Source organism: Gigantopelta aegis, chromosome 9 (assembly GCF_016097555.1).
Source record: "Gigantopelta aegis isolate Gae_Host chromosome 9, Gae_host_genome, whole genome shotgun sequence".
Classification (NCBI taxonomy): Eukaryota; Metazoa; Mollusca; class Gastropoda; order Neomphalida; family Peltospiridae; genus Gigantopelta; species Gigantopelta aegis.
Window position 1 is genome coordinate 80167808 of NC_054707.1, and position 24081 is coordinate 80191888.

At 36.6% G+C, this 24081-nt stretch overlaps 3 protein-coding genes across 3 annotated transcripts in view; 1 reads left to right on the forward strand and 2 right to left on the reverse strand.

Annotated features, from left to right (window-relative positions):
• The window catches only part of LOC121380593, a 49302-nt gene extending 38054 nt beyond the window's left edge, over nucleotides 1–11248 (forward strand). The window contains exons 19-22 of the mRNA XM_041509478.1: nucleotides 850–921; nucleotides 1957–1996; nucleotides 4172–4263; nucleotides 5508–11248. Of these exons, the coding sequence (XP_041365412.1) occupies nucleotides 850–921; nucleotides 1957–1996; nucleotides 4172–4263; nucleotides 5508–5665 (362 nt within the window). The 3' untranslated portion in view covers nucleotides 5666–11248. The remainder of the gene's footprint in view (nucleotides 1–849; nucleotides 922–1956; nucleotides 1997–4171; nucleotides 4264–5507) is intronic.
• A 2897-nt stretch (nucleotides 11249–14145) lies between these two features.
• LOC121381781 lies at nucleotides 14146–18463 on the reverse strand. The gene is made up of 3 exons (XM_041511135.1): nucleotides 18289–18463; nucleotides 14991–15066; nucleotides 14146–14298 (listed from the first exon to the last, which is right to left on the reverse strand). Exons 1-3 carry the CDS (start codon nucleotides 18417–18419, stop codon nucleotides 14146–14148), a joined length of 360 nt encoding a protein of 119 aa, XP_041367069.1. The 5' UTR covers nucleotides 18420–18463.
• Nucleotides 18464–19165: 702 nt separating this feature from the next.
• Nucleotides 19166–23133, reverse strand: LOC121381782 (aminopeptidase N-like). Its single transcript, XM_041511136.1, has 4 exons — nucleotides 22858–23133; nucleotides 20030–20109; nucleotides 19494–19598; nucleotides 19166–19337 (listed from the first exon to the last, which is right to left on the reverse strand). Exons 1-4 carry the CDS (start codon nucleotides 22891–22893, stop codon nucleotides 19166–19168), a joined length of 393 nt encoding a protein of 130 aa, XP_041367070.1. The 5' UTR covers nucleotides 22894–23133.
• Between the last annotated feature and the right edge of the window lie 948 nt (nucleotides 23134–24081).

Consider the following 24081-nt stretch of genomic DNA (forward strand, 5'->3'; position numbering starts at 1 on the left):
CCACAGATAGGTTAGCACCATGTTGCCCTCAAAATTAAAATGCCTTGCCTTTTATAAATTTATAAGTTGCCCATTTAAAAAGAAGCCTTTAAACACACCTAGGTGGATAGTACTACATATTTTCTTTTTTAAATTAAGTTATGAAATAGATATAGAAAATAAAATGGCCATACGGTTTTTGTCCTTTTGAATATTGTATAATGGAAAAAAAAGCCCTTATACTTAAAACTGCACATAAAATATGCCCCCAAAACGTTACTTTACCATGCCTTACTTCATTTCTAGGGAAAACACTGTGATGAATGGTATAGTTGGTTTGCATAATGCATTTCTATACATGCAGAGGTTATTTTGGATACCGGTAGTCAACACCTTTATTTAATATCCATAAATAAAATTATTTTCCAAAATAAAATGTTTTTCCTACCTACCTACCCTATATTTTTCCAGCATGTAATAGGAAACAAATAAAAAAAAATTCCGGCATCATGTAGAAAATTTTGGTTGTGTGATACCAATGGAATCTGACGACGTTTTCTGATCTCTGGACTAACATGCATTTGGGAAATTGAGACTAACAATTGCCAACATTTACCGAAGATTTGAAGTACACGCTTGGGCAATGCATATGACAAAAAGATCGTCCATTTTGTCAAATTTCCCGAAAACATGGGAAGATGTATTGAGTAACATGTCTTGAAAAAAAAAAAAATTGTCTGGGAAAGGTCTGGAATATTTTTGTTTCCAAGGTGTATGAACCCTGTAGATATACTCTGCTTAAAACATGTTTAGACACTTGTATATGAATGTGACACCGTCACTTAGTTTATTGTCTGTTTTGTGTTCCAGGCCTCACAAATCTACAGGTTCTTTACTTAGATAGGACGATGGTTTCAGATGTTGGTGTTCAAGTATTCAAACGTAAGTTTATAGGAAGCAACTATCAAAGCGCTATATGAACAGGATTTAATTCAGAGTTATAGCAGTCAGTACGTCAGAGAACTGATCCTCTGAATCTGTCTGTTTCATAAGTATACGAGGCAGGGCAACAACTGTCCCCTCCCAGGGATGGAGCAAATCCTCAAAATTGTGAGAAAAAAAATACATATATTCAGGCAAAATGAGCTTGCATGAAACCTTTTCACTGTGTATTTCCATCATTCTACCCACAGTAATAGTTGTAATCCATGTCAAAATGTGTAGTGATTCATTTGCAACCCTATATAGCTGTTTCGCAGTAATACTAATGTAAATAAATGTTATCCAGATTCGGATTGTTGCTCTCTGAGGGTGGGATTTAGCTCAGTCGGTTGAGTGCTCGCTTGATGTGCTTGTGTCGCAGGATCAAACCACCTCGGTGGATTGATTCAGCTGATGGGTTTTTTCTTGTTCCAACCAGTGCACCACAACTGGTCAAAGGCTGTGGTATGTGCTTTTCTGTCTGTGGGACAGTGCATATGAAAGATCCCTTGCTGCATTAGAAAAAATGTAGTATGTTTCCTCTGTCAGAATGATCAAATGTTCGACATCCAATAGCCGATCATTAATCGATCGGTGTGCTCTAGTGGTGTCGTTAACCAAAAACAAACTTTAAACTTTGTTGCTCTCTGAACCAAGTATGACAATAACTGGCTCAGACACCTAAATGTAACTATCCTAGTTTAAAATGTGTTTCTGATATGGTTTACCAAATATATTCCTATTTTCCTTCACTAAAATTTAGTTCATATAGTGTTGTTATTATACATGTGTGTGTATGTGCTTACTATTGTCAACTTATGTTGTGGGAAAATATTGCTGTTACTTCATCTAAACATACATATAGTTTTGTTCCATTTTTAAATGACTGTATATATATTGCTGTTATTTAATCTAAACATACATATAGTTTTGTTCCATTTTTAAATGACTGTATATAATCAAGTTAGTCTCAAGTCACACACTGTTTGTTTATAGATTTCACGAAACTGGAGGAGTTGAGTTTGGCTTCTACAAGGTAAGCTTATTATATTTAGTTTTGTAAAACAGGAATTAAATATTTTTAAAAACCTAACTAGATAGAAGCTTTGCACAAGTTTAGTCATAAAGATGGCAGCTATTTAATTAACATATTCACTATAATAATTTTTTTTTTTTTTTACTTATGCTCAGTTTTAAAACAGTTATGTATTTTTATTGAATATACTAAATCTTATTAAGGTTTTAAAGGCAACGTTACAAAACATTTGATAAATTAAAGGCAGAATTGTACTGCGTGATTTGTGGGTGCATTTCTCTTTAGCTAATGTTTATTCAGGTGTGTGTTCAGTAAATTGTGCAGTGGGGGTCTAGACTGTGATACTGTTGGGAATCGGTAGGAATTTCATCATCTATCATTGGTTATAATCGGTTTGCACCAACCAATCATAAAGAAAATGTAATTTTTGGCTTTAAAACTAGAAATAATGATCCCATTAATGCCATTGTACTTGTTACATAACATGTAATATTTAAAAGTCATTTTAATGCATATGTACCCAGTTTGAAAAGGATCCAAAAAGAGTTGACTGAGTACTATTAAGTTACAAAAGCAGCAGCTTTTTCCGTGTGCAACTATGATAAATTCAAAAAAAAATTGTCAATTTGTCACAATATATTTAAAACCTAGATTGTATTTCTTCTCTTCTTTTTTGATACTTATTATTCCTTAGTCTCCTTTTGAATTTTTCATACATGTATGTCTGATTGTCAGTCACATATATTTGATCTTAGCTAAATATCTCCTTAGCTACTTCGGGGTTTTTTTCATGTGGATCTTTTTATCATACATGTATGTACTGTATACATCTGTGTGTGGATATGTCAATAAAAATGGGAATAATAAAAAATAAAAAAACATTTGACAAATTAAAGGCAGAATTATACTGTGTGATTTGTGGGTGCATTTCTCTTTAGCTAATGTTTACTCAGGTGTGTGTTCAGTAAATTGTGCAGTTATGGTCTAGACTGTGATACTGTTGGGAATCGGTTGGAATTTCATCATCTATCATTGGTTATAATCGGTTTGCACCAATCAATCAAGTTCGATTACACAATCGGTGAGAATTATATGTATATGAACACAAAAATGATTTAAATTACAAGTCCCGTGCACCTATTGTTGTGTTCACTGGGATATCCCCTACAAGTAACTCATTTTACTTTTAATAACTATTTACTTTATATTTTTTTCTTAATGTACACACGAAAACAAAGATCAACTACAACATATTTACATCAATTCCATCACATAAACTGTTGGAATAATTACAGTTAAAAGTTTCCCACACAGTCGATTATGGACATTTATCATCAATCACCACATGATAGAGCCAGAACGGCCAAGTTTGTATTATAATCAATCATTGGAACATGCTAGATGGTGGTGAATGAAGTTTGTGGGGTAGAATCGGGTCATGCTCTCCCTGAAAATACATTTTAAAAAAGGAACATCTGTTTGAAGCATGGTGGGGTTGGGTTCAAACTGAATAAATTACTTTTTCTGGTCAAGTTAAAGGTCTACTGTTAGTTTTGTTATTTTAAAAAAATATTTGTGTTGTTGTTTAAAACATGCATCTGTTTGTAAAGCAGTGATTCGGGGCTCCCAATCCCGATGCTGCTACATGTATATGATCTGGGACAATAAATATTTAGAAGAAAAAAAAGAAGGGAAAAAAAGGTATACTGAATATATTTTTAAACATTTGGGGGGGGGGGGGCCTTTAATAGGTTTGTATTTGTATTTATTACCCATCTAGTAAACGTCTGGGTGTGTCATACAAATTGTGTTTAGTTTCTAAAGGACATTATTTAGGTAAGTGATATCATTTAGGTAAGTGACATCATTTTCCCTGGTCTATCATTTGTGATATTCCATGTCTTGTGGAGTTATGTTGGAAGTAATTGTCAGATTTTACATTATTTGACAGTGGGTAATAAATAAAACACAACACTCATTTTCACTAGATAACATTTTTACTAAACTCATGAATTTCCCATGGTATCTTTCCTCACATTTTGTCCGATTAGATACTAATATGGGAAGTTTTCTCGTTTCGTAACATGATATATAGCAAAAACAAGTGTAGTATTCTATATGACCTGGTCTTTAATAAGGATGAATAACAATTGCTTATGGTTTGACACATTTCAGTGTAACGAGCCACTTCCTCATGACTGGGATACTGAACAGCTGTCAGATGTTGTCCAAACTGAACCTCAGCAGAACAAACATCTCAGATAAAGGTTTGTTAAAAAAAATCTTACTTTATTAACCTTTTCGTGCCTGTTCTGGAATGACCACATGGACTGAGCCTTTTCGAGACATCAAACTAATGGAACCACTTTACGTTTACCACATAATTAAAGTAACACACTGTGTCACTATATTAGGGTTAAATCAGAACAGACTGAAAATGATAAAACTGTTGTCACATTCAGTCACATATCTGTACAATGCATAGTCAGGGCGTATTTTCAGTTAACGGTACTGATCCCATTTATTACTCAGTGTTAAATATTTTGGGCTATTATAGCTTCTTTCTATTTTTTTACCTTTGAATTGCACATTACCCAGTAATTACATCTTGCAAAGTTATGTTTTGACAAATCCAGAGTTTGTGGTCATCCTAGTGTTTTTAGTAGCTTCGTGTGCATTTTATGTCAAACTAGGGGATGGGATGTAGCTCTGTGGTTGAGCGATCACCAGAGGCCCTTTAGTTGTAAGATCCATCACCTTGATGGACTCAGGGTTTTTTCCAGTAACAACCAGTACCAAATCACTGGTACATAAAATGCCATGGTATGTACTGTTCTGTCTTTGGGAAAGTGCATATAAAATATCATTTTCTGCTTCCATTTAGTGCACCATGACTGGTATATCAAAGGCCGTGGTATGTGCTATCCTGTCTATGGGATGGTGCATATAAAAGATCCCTTGCTGCTAATCGAAAAAGAGTAGCCCATGAAGTGGCGACAGTGGGTTTCTCCCTCAATATCTGTGTGGTCCTTAACCATATGTCTGACACCATATAACCGTAAATACAATGTGTTGAGTGCGTCATCAAATAAAACATTTCCTATTTCCATTTAGTGCCCAAAGGTTTCCTCTTTTCATTTGGTTCACTCTTCAAGTAGGTAGATTTGCTATGAATGTTTAATCAATGAATTTTCTGTGAAACATTTTAGTAAATTTGGTGTACTATGCATGTTTTAAATCCCCTGACCCTAGTTTTAACCCATGTTTTAAATTGTTTTTAATATAGCTTTTTACCATTAACTTATACATTATCAACAGCATTTTGATATTATTAATTTTGGTTGGTCCAATATGTTTCTGGTCATCCTTTTGTTTGTAGCAGCTAAAAATGTATTTTAAACAAAACAGAAAAGGTACATATTACATGTACCTTTAAAAATAGTGTCCTCGGCTTTAACTAGTTTGATGGATTTACTGTGGATATTTTTAATATATTTTGTGTGTTTCTCAGGCATCATTAACCTGAAGCTTAAAAACCTGACCCTGCTGAACCTGGACTACACGCGGGTGCACCCTCACCTGATAGAGAACCTCAACGAGAGGTGTCCCATGATCCGCACCGTCACCTATGCAAAGCTGGCTCCACTCGCCGAGGAAGATGAGGACTAGAGGCTTAATCTACCGGTGGTGTGCATTCCCCAAGAGACGATCAATTCCACAGTCTCATATGTTTACCGCCATTCATGTGATTGGAGGCTTCATTTACAAGTACGGGTTTAAGCTAGACCCCCAAAAAATTATTAGCAGAATCAGAAAATATGTAGCCATTTTCAAGTTTCAGTCAATGAAAAATTGGGGGAAAAAATATTTAAATCGAATTTTTTTGTTTTTCAATTAATAAAGAAATGTATTCACTAAATTCAACTTTAATTTTTGCATTTGATGATTTTACAAATGACAGCTTAAACTCTGCCAGTGATGTGCATTCTCCAAAAAGAATGTTGCATTTGACAGTCCGATACGTTTACCGATACTTTTACCGTCAAATATGTAGTTGAAAACCAAGATGAGGTATTATTGTTAGGGTGGCATGAATACAAATAACTTTGACTTGACAATTGGGCATTTGTGTTTATACATGTATGTGTCGTCCACTCAGGGTTGTATTGAGACAGTTTTCAGTGTCATAATGTTCGTGATTTTCCTTTTGTACATTAACCTGACGTCTGAACATCCCAACCACCAGTTAAGTGGCTAATATACTACCGACACAAAATAAGGGAACGGGTGAAATGATAGTGAATGTTTTATTTCGATTAACTTCTGGAAAACCAATTTGGGGCGTGTATATCAATATCTGGTGTGTCCACCATTTTGGGCAATGCATGCTCGACACCTTGATGGCATACTGTTGATTAATGTACGTATGGTTGCTCTGGGTATTGCCCGCCATTCATTCTGAAGGGCTACCGCAAGCTGGGCCACGTTGGCGGGTGCTGGGTCCCTGGCGTACACACTCCGCCCGAACAGTCGATTGTCGGTATGCCTTGTTGTCGTAGGTAATCAGTGACTATCCGAGTGCGATGTGGTCTGGCATTGTCATCTTGAAATTCAACATTTCTGCCAATATTTCTCGCCACTGGAACAACGACAGGACACAAACTGTGGTCCAGATATCTCTGGCCAGTCAAATTTCCATTAACAATAATCAAATCTGTTCGCCTGTCATGTGTGATCCCTCCACACACCATGGCAGTACCACCCCCATACCGATCATGGTCTAGAATTGTAGCCCGGGCATATCTCTCGCCGCTACGTCGCCAACAACGTTTTCTGCCATCTGTGAATCTGAGGCAGAACCTCGATTCGTCTGTAAACATGGTGTAACGCCATTGTCACACAGCCCGTCCCTGGTGTTGCCTAGCCCACCGTAATCGTTGCCGCCTATGGTGAGCTGTTAGGGTCACACCCTTCAGAGGACGCCTCGCTTTCAGGCAGGCTTTGTAGAGTCTGTTCTTGACGGTCGATGTTAAAATTCGCCTTCCTGTTATTGTACGGAATTTACTGTTGATAGCAGCAGCTGATTTGAATCTATTGCGTAGAGCAATTAATGTTATGGTACCATTTTGTCGAGGTGTCGTCTTTTTAGGCCTGCCACGCCCAGGTCTCGTTGCAACCCCGCCAGTTTGACGGTACTTATTCCACAATCTAGAAATTACACTTTTTGATTTACCAAACATTCGGGCAACTTGGCATATTGACGTACCTCCCTCTATCGTACCGACAATTCGCCATTTCGTCTCTTCATTAAGGTATCGTTTTGGGGCCATTTTCACGCATGTGATTACCTCACTTGCATCGGTGTTTGTGAGTTCCACCATAAACACATACACGTGATCTTCTGTGTGCACGTGCATCACATGCAGTTCATGCATGATGTGAAATTTCATTTTGATCAGATGAAGCGTTCAGATGCAACGCCACTGTATTGTAACAGTGCATGTCAACGATAGTTACATTCACATTAGTCGTTCCCTTATTTTTTGTCGGTAGTATATCTTCCAAAAAGTAATTATGTTTGATTTTTTTTATATTTCAAAAATTAATTTCTTTAATGAATAATAGTGCTGAGAAAAACAAATTGCTTGACCTGACCTTGGAAAATTTGATTGTGACGGGTTGTTGAGATTTCTGTTTCCGTGGTTTGTGTGTTGGCATCTGAGAATAAACTTTATGATGAGCACCTTGCCTAGTGGATTTTATCTGTAATATTCAGTTGGGTGTGATATATTAATTTAGAATTATTTTACGAGTGGCTAAGCTTGTTATGTATTTATGCATATGTTTTATTCCTGTAATTTTTGATAGGATAGCAATTACTTTGTTTAATCAGTATATGATCATCAATTTTCTCATGGAAAATGTTTGGGGTTTTTAGTTTTTAAAAAATTGGATGATATTGTTAAATATGAAAATAACCCATAATAATATTTTTTAAAATTAGTTAATATTTAATATGTGAGCTCATAATGCACTTAAATCATAATATTCATTTAAAAACTAAATCTCTGATTTCTTACTGAAAAATATACATTTATATTGTTGCTGAACTGAGAAAAGTTAGTATCTGCATCTTTTTATGTTTTTCAGGAAACAATAAAAAATGTTTTGTTACAAGCTGATTCAGTGTAAGAAATGGCTCTTTAACAACTATAACATTAAAAACAAAGCCTTTATTTTCCATGTTATAGTTCTTAAGAACCATTTTTTACACTGAATCAGCTTGTAACAAAACAGATTTTGTCGTCTCCAGGTCCTAAAAACATAAAACATTTAAATACCAGGTTTTGTTAGTTCATCGACGATGGATATATATATATATATATAATTTGTTTTCTTCTTTTTTCGGTCTTTATATAAATCAGTTCCTGCATCTAATTTTGAAATCCTGTCTTTAACTTGGATGTGAATGAAATTTGTATTCCCTTGTATATCAGCCATTGAAAACGGAGATTCCATGTATTTTTCTTCTTCTCTTTCAGTTCAGGTTTGTAAGCAAACAGTTCCAATTTATTCTAATTAAATGTGTATATTAATGTATTTATATATTTTCCCATTATTGCTTTGATTTTGGAACTAGGGTGAAAATACAACTATTTGGGTAACAGAATTCTTGGTGTAACATTTCATTGGTAACTGTAACTCTATGTATTTACACAAATACACAAATACGTTTGTTCAGTATTAACATTTATGCTGCTATTTGCGGGGGTTTTACGTGTAGTTTTTATTTCTCAACAAAATATAAAAACACACATAAGTTGATCATTGCATAAAGTTTAATATCTATAAACTCAAGAATTCAAATAATAAAATTATAAACATTTTCAGTTCAATATAAGAGGTACAATAAGAGGTACAACATGCAATTCTGCACAATATGAAACGGTTACATTTATATATAAAACCAAGTGATATAAATATTTCAGCTTTGAAATAGGTCAAAATATGGTTTATCCTACATGCACTTCTGTTTACATGGTAACACATAAATGTATATAACAGATATATAACAGAAATGATAGCTTAAGTAGGATGTCAAAGTACAGTAACCATTTGTCATTAAAGCCACGGCTGCACAGCTTTTGGGCTACTAAGGCAAAGTTGTATGGATTACATGATTTGAAATATATACTGTATGTACATTTGCCTAATGATTGCTCCCATATGCTATTTTTGGAATATGTTAAATAACTAGCATTAGTTATATGAACAAAGTTATCTTGTTTGCCTTTTTTTTTCTTTTTGGTTTATGGCTTGTGATTTATAGTTATATACCAAAATACTGATAACAAGAGACATATGATGACTACAGGGTTCAACTTGCTGTTTGCCAAAGGGTTCAACTTGCTGTTTGCCAAAGGGGCAGGACGTAGCCCAGTGTTGGACCGTTAGTTAATACTGATAACAAGAGACATATGATGACTACAGGGTTCAACTTGCTGTTTGCCAAAGGGGCAGGACGTAGTCCGGTGTTGGACCGTTAGTTAATACTGATAACACGAGACATATGATGACTACAGGGTTTAACTTGCTGTTTGCCAAAGGGGAAGGACGTAGCCCAGTGTTGGACCATTAGCCTGATGCACTGTTGGTCTCGGATCGATCTCTATTGGTGGGCTACTATGTACTGGTAGCTTGGTGAGTAAAGTACTTTTGGGGACAGATTAAATACTTTCATGCAACATTTTCTTGAACCATTTTGTAAGTCAACTGTTGCACAATCCTGCCTTTAAGATCAGGTGTTGGTGGTAATGGGAACATTAGTTGTACAGTATTTACGTGTCAACCTGAGACACATTGTGCTTTGTATGTTGCTAGTCCATTACACAACCGTGTAGGTGAATCGGACTCATAATACAGTTGAATCCTGTTGGCTCGAACCCCGTCAGTGCTCGAGAAAGTGCTTGACCTATTGGGTAGTTCGACCTAACCGTTCAGTCAACAACATATAAGTATTAACTCGGGACTTCATTTTTGGTTCAAGAGTTGTGGTATATTTGACCCTTCGGAGTCCAACAAGATTCTACTGTATATCGAATCCACTTGAAAAAAAATTATACCACACATTACATCCAAAAATATACTCCAGCATTGTTTGGGTTTTTTTTTTTTTAAACTAAACCTAACACTAACCTTAATGATCGAATTTAACAAACTATTGGGATCCAGTATTATTATAATTGCAGCCCAGAACATAATCATAATTATGGTTTAAAGTTGCACATTTAATGATAGCTTCCAGTAGGACCTGCCCTATGAGAATATCAAGTAACACACTGTACTTTACCAAATTTGGCTTTTGGTTTGTTTCTCATATTATCTGGACCAATATTTCGAAGTCTTCTTGGTGCTACGAAATCGTAAACCCATTGTAGGTTGTGGCGTCATTACAGCACACGCCATAGTAACGTCAGCTTACAGTGGTTTTAAGATTTCGTAGGCTAAGATTGCTTCGAAAATATGGGTCCTGGTTCATAGCTGACTAGGTACTTAGTTCTTTTAGCTTGTATCATCAGTGATTCAATATCCCTGTCAATGTTTAAATTTCATTGTTTTTATATCAGGAAGCAAGAAGCAGATTGTACAATGAAGTCCTCGGTATAATTGGTAACAATTCCTATACCGGTTTAGGTGGAAAAATAGTGGGTAAACCATGAACATTAAGAATGGTAGGTGCTGGATTCGCATCCCAGCGTTGTTTCCAACCTGAGATCGAGTTTTAACAAGCCACTGCACCAACATATCTTGTCATTAACCACTGTAACCATTGAACTCTGATCTCGACAGACAGTTCAGATAGCTGAGGTACTATACCCAAGACTGTGTGCTTAAATCTTAATTATAAGTAAATTAAAGAAATCATTCCAGTGTTGGGTCTTCACAATATCACCTGCTGTTGGACAATTATCACTGAACAATACATGACTGGGTACAAACAAGATTATCCAAAGTGTATGACCACTATAATTCTTACATCAAGCCTGTTTCTCTATTAACCTGTTCATGGCGTTTTCTGCAAGCACCATATTGAAAACATTTTGCACGAAGATTTGAATGCACATTTGTATTACAAGTTTAAGTAGTAAGGAGTGTGAAGGCAAGGTTTGTTCCTAATGTGCTTGTTATATTCCACATGTGCATAATTTGTTCATGTTATTTGATTATTATAAAATAAACTATTTCCTTGGTTTTGTCTTGTTCTCATCTTAACTTGGTTACATTCTAAGACTGCAGTTTTGCCTCATACCATCATTTATGAGCGTGACACATAGCCCAGTGGTGAATTGATCGCTTGATGCATAGTTGGTTTGGGATTGATCTCCGTTGGTAGGTCCATTGGGCTATTTCTCGTTCCAGCCAGTGCACCATGACTGCCACTGGTATATTAAGGTGGTGCTGCTATATTAAAGGCCGTGGTATGTGCTATTCTGCCTGTGGGATAGTGTATATAAAATATCCCTTGCTACTAATGGAAAAATATAGCAGGTTTCCTCTCTAAGACTATATGTCAAAATTACCATCATTTACTGATTTGTTATAAATATAAACAAATAATGTCCAAGAATAGGATGCAATAGTAAGAAAATTGAAGTGTAGTTTTGTTTTTGTTTTTGTTACAAATAAATCTATGGGATATCAATTTAAGAAAAAAACAAACAGCAACAATGATTTGTGTTACAAACAATTAAACTTCATATATATAACACTTACGTAAATCAACCATATTAAGGGGATTTAATCCCAGTTTGAGGTAAACGCTGTGCATAAATAACCGCTCATAGCATATTGGACATGCAAGTTTTGTGGTTTTCTCCATATTTCTCAATTTTGGTTTTTAACGAGCTTTTGAAAAAAAGTTCCATTCAAATTAATATGGCTGGTCTATTCTAGATTGCTCAATAACATAGAAAAGATATATACTGAAGATATAGCAGCTTCCAGCTGAAAAGGCCAGATTGGCTGGTCCTAATCTGCATATTATTATTACCTTGGTGGAATACATACAGTTGGATACAATCATTTGTGAACAAGGCAATGAAGTTTTTGATTCATGAAAAGCACAAAAGAAGATCATACATACTGTATACACTATCCACATGTTATCTAGTAGAATGAGGTTGATAGGTTGGTGAGGAGGTAAATGAGGTCACCTGACTAATTTCATTAACTTGGCTGATGGGTTTTTTTTAATAAAACGTACCCTACAGTGTATATGTAAGCACAGGGATGTGGCGTGTTTTATATACTGAACTCCATTAAAAACGCATCAGTCAGAATTGTATTTTTAAAACGGATATCATGTTTTTTTAAAGTACATCGGGGCTTCTAGAATTTTTATAAAATACACCAGCCATGGGATAAGTGATTTAAAAATTTACTAGCCACAATTAAAAATTCACTAGTCACAATTAAAAATTCACCGTCCTACTTTACTTAAATTAATACAATTTTACTAAATAATAGTAATAATCAAATATGTCACCTAAAGAGAGATGGAGCTTAAAAACACTAATATTGGGGTGGGGGCAGGATATTCATATTTACAAAATATTTTGCAACATTTGACCAAACAAATTCACTAACCGTCGGGCATGACAGTAGTTCTTTACTAGCCCAATATTGAAAATTGCAAGCCATGGGAGTGGGGCTACCATAATCTAGAAGCCCTGAGTACATATATTTAACGTATTTTGTATAACTGGGTGTATTCTGGTAGACAATATATAATCAAATATATACAAGGGTTAGGGTTATAGTGTGTATTATATAGCAATAGCAATCAATTGGGTGCATTTCAATGTATATATATACAGCGCCCTCAATAGTTTAAGAAGTAGCAGGCTACAACAGTGATGATAGCAGGGGGCAAAGCGGGGGGTCTGGGGGACCTCCCCAAGAAACATTTGAAAAATCAAATTTCGATGTGAACTAATCGCGTTTCAAGACAAATAAACAACTATTTTGGCACCTTGTTTGGATCCCTTTTGTAGGAGACTTTATTAAAGAAGAGAACACTTTTTTTTTACCATCAACGAAAAGTAGGCGGCGGCAAAAGCTGTTTCAGACGGCGATTTGCCGCCGGAGACCGGGTACTTTTGAGGGCTCTGATATATATATATATTTATATAGACCGGTATGTAGACATGTATATATATGTAGAGGTACCGAAAGTCCTTGCATCTCAGTTTTAAGTCTACCGTCTGTCTGTATTAGTTGGGTGGGGTGTGGCGTTGTAACACACACTATATATGTATGCATGTATGTATGTATGATTTTATAAAATTTAATAGTTTAACAAAAAAAGTTTGATTGGGGGGCATGACCCCCGTGTGCCCCCACCCACGCTTCGCCACTAAAACGGCCTACCCATGCAAACTACTGATTCTAATCATGAGTATATCACGGGTCCATGCGAACACCAGGGGTGTAATGTTTTATGGTATTTTGTTATCGTCTCTCTCTCTCTCTGTACACCAGCCTCGGTGGCGTCATGGTTAGGTCATAGGTCTACAGGCTGGTAGGTACTGGGTTCGGATCCCAGTCGAGGCATGGGATTTATAATCCAGATACCGACTCCAAACCTTGAGTGAGTGCTCCGCAAGGCTCAATGGGTAGGTATAAACCACTTGCACCGACCAGTGATCCATAACTGGTTCAACAAAGGCCATGGTTTGTGCTATCCTGCCTGTGGGAAGTGCAAATAAAAGATCCCTTACTGCCTGTCGTAAAAGAGTAGCCTATGTGGCGACAGCGGGTTTCCTCTAAAAAAAAACAGTGTCAGAATGACCATATGTTTGACGTCCAATAGCCGATGATAAGATAAAAAATCAATGTGCTCTAGTGGCGTCGTTAAATAAAACAAACTTCTCTCTCTCTCTCTCTCTCTCTCTCTCTCTCTCTCTCTCTCTCTCTCTCTCTCTCTCTCTCTCTCTCTCTCTCTCTCTCTCTCTCTCTCTCTCTCTCTCTCTCTCTCTCTCTCTCTCTCTCTCTCTCTCTCTCTCTCTCTCTCTCTCTCTCTCTCTCTCTCTCTCTCTCTCTCTCTGTCTCTGTCTCTGTCTGTCTGGAGATATTTGAACCGTGAACGATCACAAGTAGTTGGTGTATCCACTCTGGCGTAGCCATGTCTTCACATACGGGTAGTTGTCGCGTATAAACTGTATGTTGTTCGTTACTTTCGTTTTCATTTTTTGAGCAGCCAATACGATTGCCTCTTCTTCGTAAGCCAGAAGTGGCGTGATCTGTAAAACAACATACGATTGGAATGAATAGTTTAACGACTCCCAGCACAAAATTGGATGTGTGTGTGTGTGTGGGGGGGGGGGGGGGGGGGGGGACCAAAGATCCCTTGCTGCTAATCGGAAGAGTAGCCCATGTAGTGGCGACAGCGGGTTTCCTCTCAAAATCTGTGTGGTCCTTAACCATATGTCTGACGCCATATAACCGTAAATAAAATGTGTTGAGTGCGTCGTTAAATAAAACATTTCTTTCTTTCACTCAGGGTTTGGAGTCGGTATGTGGATTAAAAATCCCATGCCTCGACTGGGATCCGAACCCAGTACCGACCAGCCTGTAGACCGATGGCTTAACCACGACGCCACCGAGGCCGGTCCGACAGTGCGAAGACACGAATGGCCCTAACAGGACACCATATATGTGTACGTGCATGAGAAAAAAAAAGAAGCAAAGACGGACCTAGGTAATATTACAGAGAGGGGACCAAGGATAAATGGGCACACATGGACCAACTCCAGAATGTGTACCTCAATAAATGTTTGGCATACGAGAAATGAAAACTGTTGTCGGGGGGGGGGGGGGGGGGGGGGGGGGGGGGGGGGGGGGGGGGGGGGGGGGGGGGGGGGGGGCAGAGGTCCACATGTGCCCCACACTTGGATCTGGTGTTGAAATGTGTTCAATCTGAATTTCAACTTACCTGTAATAATTGTTCATAGCTTGTCATATATGAAGAAATAGACCCGAGCATATATGGAATTTCCCTGGCATCAATACTGAAACAAAAGAACGACTAAAATTATTTTTAAAAATAAATATTTAATTAATAAATAAAACAAACAGAAATGCTTCGCTATAAGATGACACTACCAAGTACTGTAAATCAGGAAATGTTAGCGAGCATAAATTGATAGCGAATTTAGCGAGGCCATACAAGACGCTAATATTTCATGAAGCTAAATTTAAAGAGATATACAATATATTGTTCCAAAAAAAAAAACCGTTTTGTCTGTGATTAACTGAAGGCATAGTAATGGTTACATACTATTGATTAAACCAAAAGGATAGCACACAACACTAGTTAGTTAGCATACACATTACTGTAATTTTCTACTAAATTCAACATGTCTGTAAACTGCGTAACGTCAAGAACATTATTTCAGCTGATCCTACAACTTACGCTTATTCGTTGTTGTTTTTTTTAGTTTCTGATATATGCTGACCTCGCTAAATGTCTATGTCGCTAATATGTTACTTATTTGAATTTCGCTAATATTTTATGATTTAGAGATACATACAATAGTATGACAGTATGACTACAACCTGATCTTTTGGAAATCGGTTGGAATTTTATTTATAATCTAATTGCACGAACAAATTAACACACGCGGATCCAAGGGGGTGTCACAGGGATCCATATCCCCCACCCTTGGAAGACATTAAGGGCCACAAGCATGCGGTGACACCTAAATGTTTTTTTTAAATTATATTAGATAGGCTCAACAAATTGAGAAAGCACCTAAATTAGGAATCCCATTAAAAACGTCCTATAACAAATCATAGTCACTCGCTGATGTAGACGAAATCGTGAAACAGCAGTCCGCTTAACGGTTTTATAGTGGAGAAGAATACATGTTGAGGGTCATGTATAACGAGTGTAGCCAAATGCTGTTGACAGTAAGACAATTAATAAACCTCTTGATTGCGGCTTTAATATATATTCACTTAAAGCGACACTCTCAAAGTTACTTAATAACCATATGATTTTTTCTTGTAACTTGGAAAGATTATACTTTCAATTACATATCCATTCCTTCTACCCCCTTCCCACAAAAAAACGACAAACAAACAAAATAACCCAACAAACAAACAAAAAAAACACTTCACGCCAATGAACAAAAATACATCCAAACAATTTCATTTTCTTTCTTTTTTTAATTTGCATTATTAAAACACCCAATAATAACGCTACATTTTGAATTTGACAGATTAACAAACAAAACACAAGAAACAACTGGTTGTTATTTTAATGCTTGAATACTTTTTATGTACTTTATATTCTTAGCATAATCAATCCTACCCTTGACAGACAATAGATTATTACTGTACGATGTCCTGGGCTACCTTTATTTCCCATCAAGCGCCGATCGAAAGGGATCATAATGGGTTAAACATTTCGACATTTTCCGTTAAGTTACGAAAATGGCCGGAAACGTTGCCATAAAAACGCCAACAGTCCTTTGACGTGACGTCAACAATGCTATGACATTTTAATATGATTATTGATGTCAAAACGATAGTATGTACATTCTTCTAATTACAGTTTTAACTTCAGAAATATGCGAACAGGATCGCTGTTTGTCATTTAATAATCGTATGTCTATAAATGTGAAATATATATGTGCATGGATCTAATACTACCAAATGATGACAGTTACCTACTGTGATGTTCTGTTGCAGTGTTTCCTACAAGTGTTGAGTGGCTATCAACTGAGGTAAGTGTTTGTTTGTTTGATTGATTGTTGATCAGGATCGTTGAAATCATAGTTGGGGTGCGTTGGCATTGGCGTAGTGAGGGTTTTATATTGCGGGGCCATCCGCATTGTTTGCGGGTGTATGGGGAAAGGGGTGGGGGCAGTGACTGAGGATGGCCATGGCCCCCATGTTCTACCCTGTCTATAAATCAGTTCAGTTCAATTCAGTTTATTGCATTAATTTAATCGTAAAGACTGCCCACGTGAGTTGTGGAGGTACACACTCCTCCAAAATTTCCACGAAAAATCCAGCAGATAAACATAGTGCATTTATTGTTTTTAGAGGGGTACATGTTTACAGTGGTCAGCTTGATATTTGTGTGGAAGATTACCACATAGATAATACATGTAATAACATTGTTAGTGTACTTATGAATACTGTTACCAGGCGCCCCCTTTAAGCATTGCACTCCCCCCACCCCCCTAGAAAAACCCTGCATTCGCCCCTGCCTGTATATAACAATATTTAAGCACTACAATATTACTACCACTCACCATTCCCCACCCGCCAGCTTCACAGTTTGGTTGTGACCCCTGCTCGATTTGACACTGGATCTGCCACTATGAACAATGGATTAGATTACTTACTATCTTAGGATTTAAATTATTAGGACTATGCGTCTATTCATGTATTCATCTGGATAGGCCTTACAATTGATGCTAATTTTACTTTCAGTACTTATTCTTTAGGTTTTCGTACGCATGGAAGCAAAGAAAACCCGGGTGATTTCAAATATATATTTCATAGTCTACAGTGACGGATTTATTATAGATTTAAGGGACTGTCATGAGTTTGCTTAAGTTATATATAAGATGGTACTGACTAACAGAGCCCTTGTTAACGACTAACGGTACATATTAAATGCATTGTCGTGTTTAAACTAGGCCGGTCAGTGTCTGTATAGCCAATGTTTTATGGTCGTCTTAATATTTGGCGTAGCTCAAACTATTGTATTTCCTAATACATGCTGTGTTGTTTTATTGTTTTTCGTTTGTTTGTTGTTGTTTGTTTGGGGTTTTCTTTGTAGTTTTTTCTTGGCACTTATGAAATCATTTGGAGGTAAAATCCAGTTTGGGCAAATACAAATTTTGGTATTTTTGCTAGTATTTTCACGAAGTCTGATAGGCCTCCGATTACTATAATACAAGCCATGTACCATAGCGGCCTTGTTCAAAATATCATGTAAAAATTACTCTCTTTTTTGTATATATCTTCTTTCTCTCATTATTTTTGGACTGTCCTGAAATGATGCAAATTATATAATTTGCGGCCGGGCACTCTCTCCACACACCCCCCCCCCCCCCCCCCCACCCCTCCTTCTGTCCTGGACTCGGTCACTAGCGAAGACAGATATTATGCCAGGGAGAGACGTGCCTGAACTTTTATATGGTATCCAATCCTATCCTGAACTTTATTGAAACATTAATTTCAGTTCATAAAAACATGCTTATTTATCCTCTTACCTTTTCAAGAATTCTGACAAATTATGAATAATAAATGGCAAGACCATGTCGCGTCCCGCTTGGTTTTTGGCGATTAACGCAATCGTCATAGTTATGTGTTCTGGTCGCATCTCCGACGAATTCAGACACATATTCAGCAACCTAAATTTAAAAGAAATTTGATAAACACACTGTAAAGACTTCGAATGAGTGTTATTAACATATTCTCTATTTCATTTCACTCTCATATAAACATTAAACATTAGTAGTAGTAGTAGTAGCGTTATCATCATCATCATCATCATCATCATCACCATCATCATCGCCATCATCATCATTATCATCATCATCATCATCACCATCATCAGTATCATCATCATTATCATCATCACCATCATCATCTTCATCACCATCATCAGTATCATCATCACCATCATTATCATCACCATCATCATCGCCATCATCATCATCATTACCATCGTCATCTTCATCACCATCATCAGTATCATCATCATCATCATCATCATCATCAGTATCATCATCATTATCATCATCACCATCATCATCGCCATCATCATCATCATCATCATGCATCTCTGAAGAAATCTCATGTTTCTACCTATAATGTGTTTTTCGTTTTTGTTTGTTTTTTAATTTAATTTAATTTATTTTCTTTCTTAAAGTTGTGAAAACACAACATTTTAAAATACTTTTCGACATGTATTTAGGAAAGTATGAACTTCTAAAAAATATGTCTGTATCGTTTAAAACACACATAGCAGTATGTTATATGATTCATATTATTATGATTCCTTACTCCTGACAGCTAATTTATCATTCCACTCATTCAATTTCTGTGCATTAAATGTAACCACCAACAATATATTTTTGAAAATAATCACCGTTTAAGTAACCACGCCTCTTTTGTGCACGTCAGAGCAGCCACGAGGTAAGCTTGATCAACTCTGTCCTGTGACGTTTCATAAGCTGAAAGTGTGTACATCCATTCGCGATAGCCAGAATACCTTACTCCTTCACACATAATCACATCTCGCAAGTTCGGATCTATCCTAAAAATATAATAATTATTTTAGATTTCACTAGAAAAATACTGACAGAAAAAAGGTTGACCCAGTACCTATGACAATGTCGGAGGCACCTAATTAGTAGGCATAATATGTTCATGAAACAATAATAACACATGCACAACACATTTAATGTCTAACCTTGCATTGTGTTGCATCCACTGTGTGAAGATGTGTTTAGAATCGTTCAGACATCTCTTATTCTGGCCAGAACAGCTTACTACGGTCATCTTTCGTCTGTACAGACTAAAAGAGAAGAACAAATGAGCAATTGCAATATAATGAACCTGTACATAGTGTTCTTAATAAAACAATACAAACTGCAATATAGTATATATACATGTATATGTTTTTGCTGAAACCGTGAATAATGCATTCTCGGAAGTTAAATCGTAAATATTACATTTTCAGTCATACGAGAAGATGCATAAATTGGAAGTGCCAGATACACTTTAATTTGATTAATTTTCGGTTCCAAATATTAAAGAATATTTAATTTCTCAGTTCTTAAATGAACATAATTTTGATAGAGATATTAACAGAGTTGCCTGACGTCATTCATACATGCATGAGGTATGCATGTTTAACAGCATTTCAATTAATAATGTAAATACCATGACTAAACTAGATTTAAACTGCTATTGTAAGAAGAAACAATCTGTTTGAAGAGATCCTACCGGTCGATTGGGGTCTTGTCCGTAGCACTGTCCCCGTTCAGCATGGCATATTGGTCCCGTGCAAGGTCTGTCAGGAAAATCTGAAGGAAACCAAAATCAAACTAAACATACACTCATTACGTTCTCGTCATTGTGTCTCATCGCTTACTCGATTTCATCATCTCACTCTTACTGTTTCTCATTCATCATATTCATCATCACATACAATGATTTAATCACATACTCGGTGTTGTATCATCACGCACTCGATGTTTCTTCGTCACAAACCTGGTGATACATCACAACATATTTGATGTTGCACCGCCACACATTCGATGTTTCACCACAACACAAATACTCGACGCTTCATCACAATATACTCGATGTTTTATCATTGCACACTCGATGATTCATCGTGAAACACGCACTATTTTACCGTAACACACCTAATGTTTCATCGTCAAACACGCACTATTTTACCATAACACCTGACGTTTCATCGTCAAACACGCACTATTTTACCGTAACACACCTGATGTTTCATCGTCAAACACGCACTATTTTACCGTAACACACCCGATGTTTCATCGTAAAACACGCACTATTTTACCGTAACACACTTGATGTTTCATCGTCAAACACACACTATTTTACTGTAACACACTTGATGTTTCATCGTCAAACACGCACTATTTTACCGTAACACACCTGATGTTTCATCGTAAAACACGCACTATTTTACCGTAACACACTTGATGTTTCATCGTCAAACACGCACTATTTTACCGTAACACACCTAATGATTCATCGTCAAACACGCACTATTTTACCGTAACACACCTAATGATTCATCGTCAAACACGCACTATTTTACCGTAACACACCCGATGTTTCATCGTCAAACACGCACTATTTTACCGTAACACACCTAATGATTCATCGCCAAACACGCACTATTTTATTGTAACACACCCGATGTTTCATCGTCAAACACGCACTATTTTACCGTAACACACCTAATGATTCATCGTCAAACACGCACTATTTTATCGTAACACACCTGATGTTTCATCACAACAATTATACTCAGTGTTTCATCCTCATAGACTAGATGTTTCACCACCACATACTCGATGTTTCACCATCACATACTCGATGCTTGACCATCACATACTCGATGTTTCACCATCACATACTCGATGTTTCACCATCACATACTCGATGCTTGACCATCACATGCTCGATGTTTCACCATCACATACTCGATGCTTGACCATCACATACTCGATGTTTCACCATTACATACTCGATGTTCTATCATCCACACTCGATACGTCATCGTGACACATTCCGCGTTTTATTATCACACACTCTTTCTTTCATTTTCTAGCATATCACATACTCGATGTTTTATCACTAGTTTGTTCCATTATCAAACATTCACCATTTGATCTTCACATTCATTTTTTTTTTTCATCATGGGTTCTAACGATTAATCGCGTTTGGGTCCTGTATACACTTTTCAGTGATGATCGATTTTCAGGAAATAGGTTCAAATTACCCCCCGGGTAATTTGAACCTAGGTTCAAAGTACCCCCCGTAGTTTTAAATTACCCCCACCCAACCACCAGTAAATTTTCACAAATAGGGTATATTTTTTTACATCGAAACGTTGATATATATATTAAGTATTCCTATTATGTGTTCTATTATTTACGTATTGACTATTAACAGTTTATATCTGAACTTAGGTAGTAGTATACAAGAAATAGAGATTATTACACGAGCGGGTGTGTCATACTGATTTTACGAAACGACGGACAGATTTCTTTGTATGAAAAATCTCACAAATAAACAACAACAAATCGGATGTTGATTGCGCGAACCGTGCACGAGAAAACAAACCGAACCAAAATGATAACGGTCACGTGATATACCAACGTCTGTGACATTAAAAATAGATTGGACCTCGCTTGCTTAACGGTTTTTTCTCGACAACACGTTTTGTGAAAAAATGGAAAAAAATGCATTTCGTGGTTTTACAAACATCAGGATTACCAAAAAGCACTTCAGGTGAATGGAAATGTGTATTCTAAATAATAAAATGTAAGTAAAGTGCAATTTTATTTGTGAAAAATGGGGTTTAATAGCGAAAAACAACGCCGTAATGGTTAACAAATAAACGTAACTAGGGTGTGTCCCTTTAACAATCGCCGAAAACTCAGGATAGTCCCTTTACGATCAGTTAGATAGCCACCAAACTTCACTTAGGATAGTCTGATACATTTTTATTGCAGCATTAAGTAGCCTATGGCCTTCCAGTACGAACTTCATAGCAAGAGATCTTTGAACACAAAAGCTGTTAAAATATCGAGGTATTTAAAATTCAAAAATTGCATGAACATGTAACATAAATCACTGTGGATGAATTACCATGCTATTTTCATCATGCGATAGTGAATGACTGTTTCAAGAAGTATTACTATTGGGAAATAAATGAATAATTATAATTATTTCAGCATACTTCTACTTAATATAATCAGCTAAAAATAGCGGGGAGTGGGGGGGGGGGGGGGGGGGTAAGTGGGTGAGGTGGGGTGGTGAGTAAAACGACACATACGGTCAGAATCTAGATTGTACAGAATCGCAGATGTATAACGCACGGCATGAGGCCTGGTGGGGGTTGGGGTGGGGGTGGGGGTGGTCCCTCGTCCATGAAATGTACAAATACGTTTACCCGTGTTGACGCTCCCATTAGACGCTCTTTTGAAGTTTGTTTCTGGGAAACCACTGCTGTCACCCCCACACCATCAAGTTATGGTTATTCATAGCATGATAAACCGAGATACCTGAAGTGCGCCGTATATGTCCGTTCTGTCGAACATTCTGTTCAGTCTGATCAAATAAGTCCACGCTGCCTCCCAAGACAAGTAATCGAACTCTTTGGCTAGAACGTTTAACGTCTTCAGTGCGATGCTCACGTTCAGTAGGCCTGCTCTGAAATATTAAAATATTATCATTGACAAACTTCTCAGATATTACAGTACATATTAGAGAGGTGCGAGAAAATTTTAAAACAAACAATACAAACAAAACGAAAAACGAAATTCTAAGAAAAGACACCACAACTCACCCCCCCCCACCCCCTATAAAAAAAACAACAAAAAAACAAAAACAAACATCCACCCCCTGAAACATACACACACAGAGAGAGAGAGTGAGAGAGAGAGAGAGAGAGAGAGAGAGAGAGAGAAACACTGCACCTCTCTCTCTCTCTCTCTCTCTCTCTCTCTCTCTCTCTCTCTCTCTCTCTCTCTCTCTCACACACACACACACACACACACACACGCACACACACAGAAAAGAAAGTAAAGAAACAAAACAACAAAATATTTTTTTAAAACCAAACCGTAACAAAACAACACCATACAATCAAAACAATAATGTGTGTTGCCAGGGTATTATATAGCCCTATTTTAACATTTTGTTTTACTTTGATTTAAATCCACACCAGCTATAAACTCGGTTACCCTTTACTATAATAATAAAATGAAACACATATTTTCCTTTCTGCGTTTCATAAAAAATAATGTTATAAAATACACATGAACAGTTGTATATGGTTGTCAGCAGTATAATTATAACGAAGCAAGGGCGGATCCAAAACATTCTAATTCACTTTTATTTCATAACTAAATCTCTGTATATTATTATACATTCTACTAATACAAAACCTTGTATACGTATAGTCCATTTGGGTCAAAAGGGAACCGATGAATTGGCATGTAACTTTATAATGAATAAAGTTAGAATATAAAAATGTATTATTAACTTTTAAACCCATACCAACTCAAATAGCATGTTTTTAAAAATGTAAATTAAAAAAATCTGTACAAATTACCAACAAATTGCATGGGTTAAATCTGTACAAATTACCAACAAATTGCATGGGTTAAATCTTGTTTTTAAACTGATGTAACAGCCGCTGTTATAGCACGTGCAGTTCCACGTTTTGCCTCCGCATACTGTATTATCGATTTACCTAGGGGCTCAGTGGTAAAATGTTCGCCTGA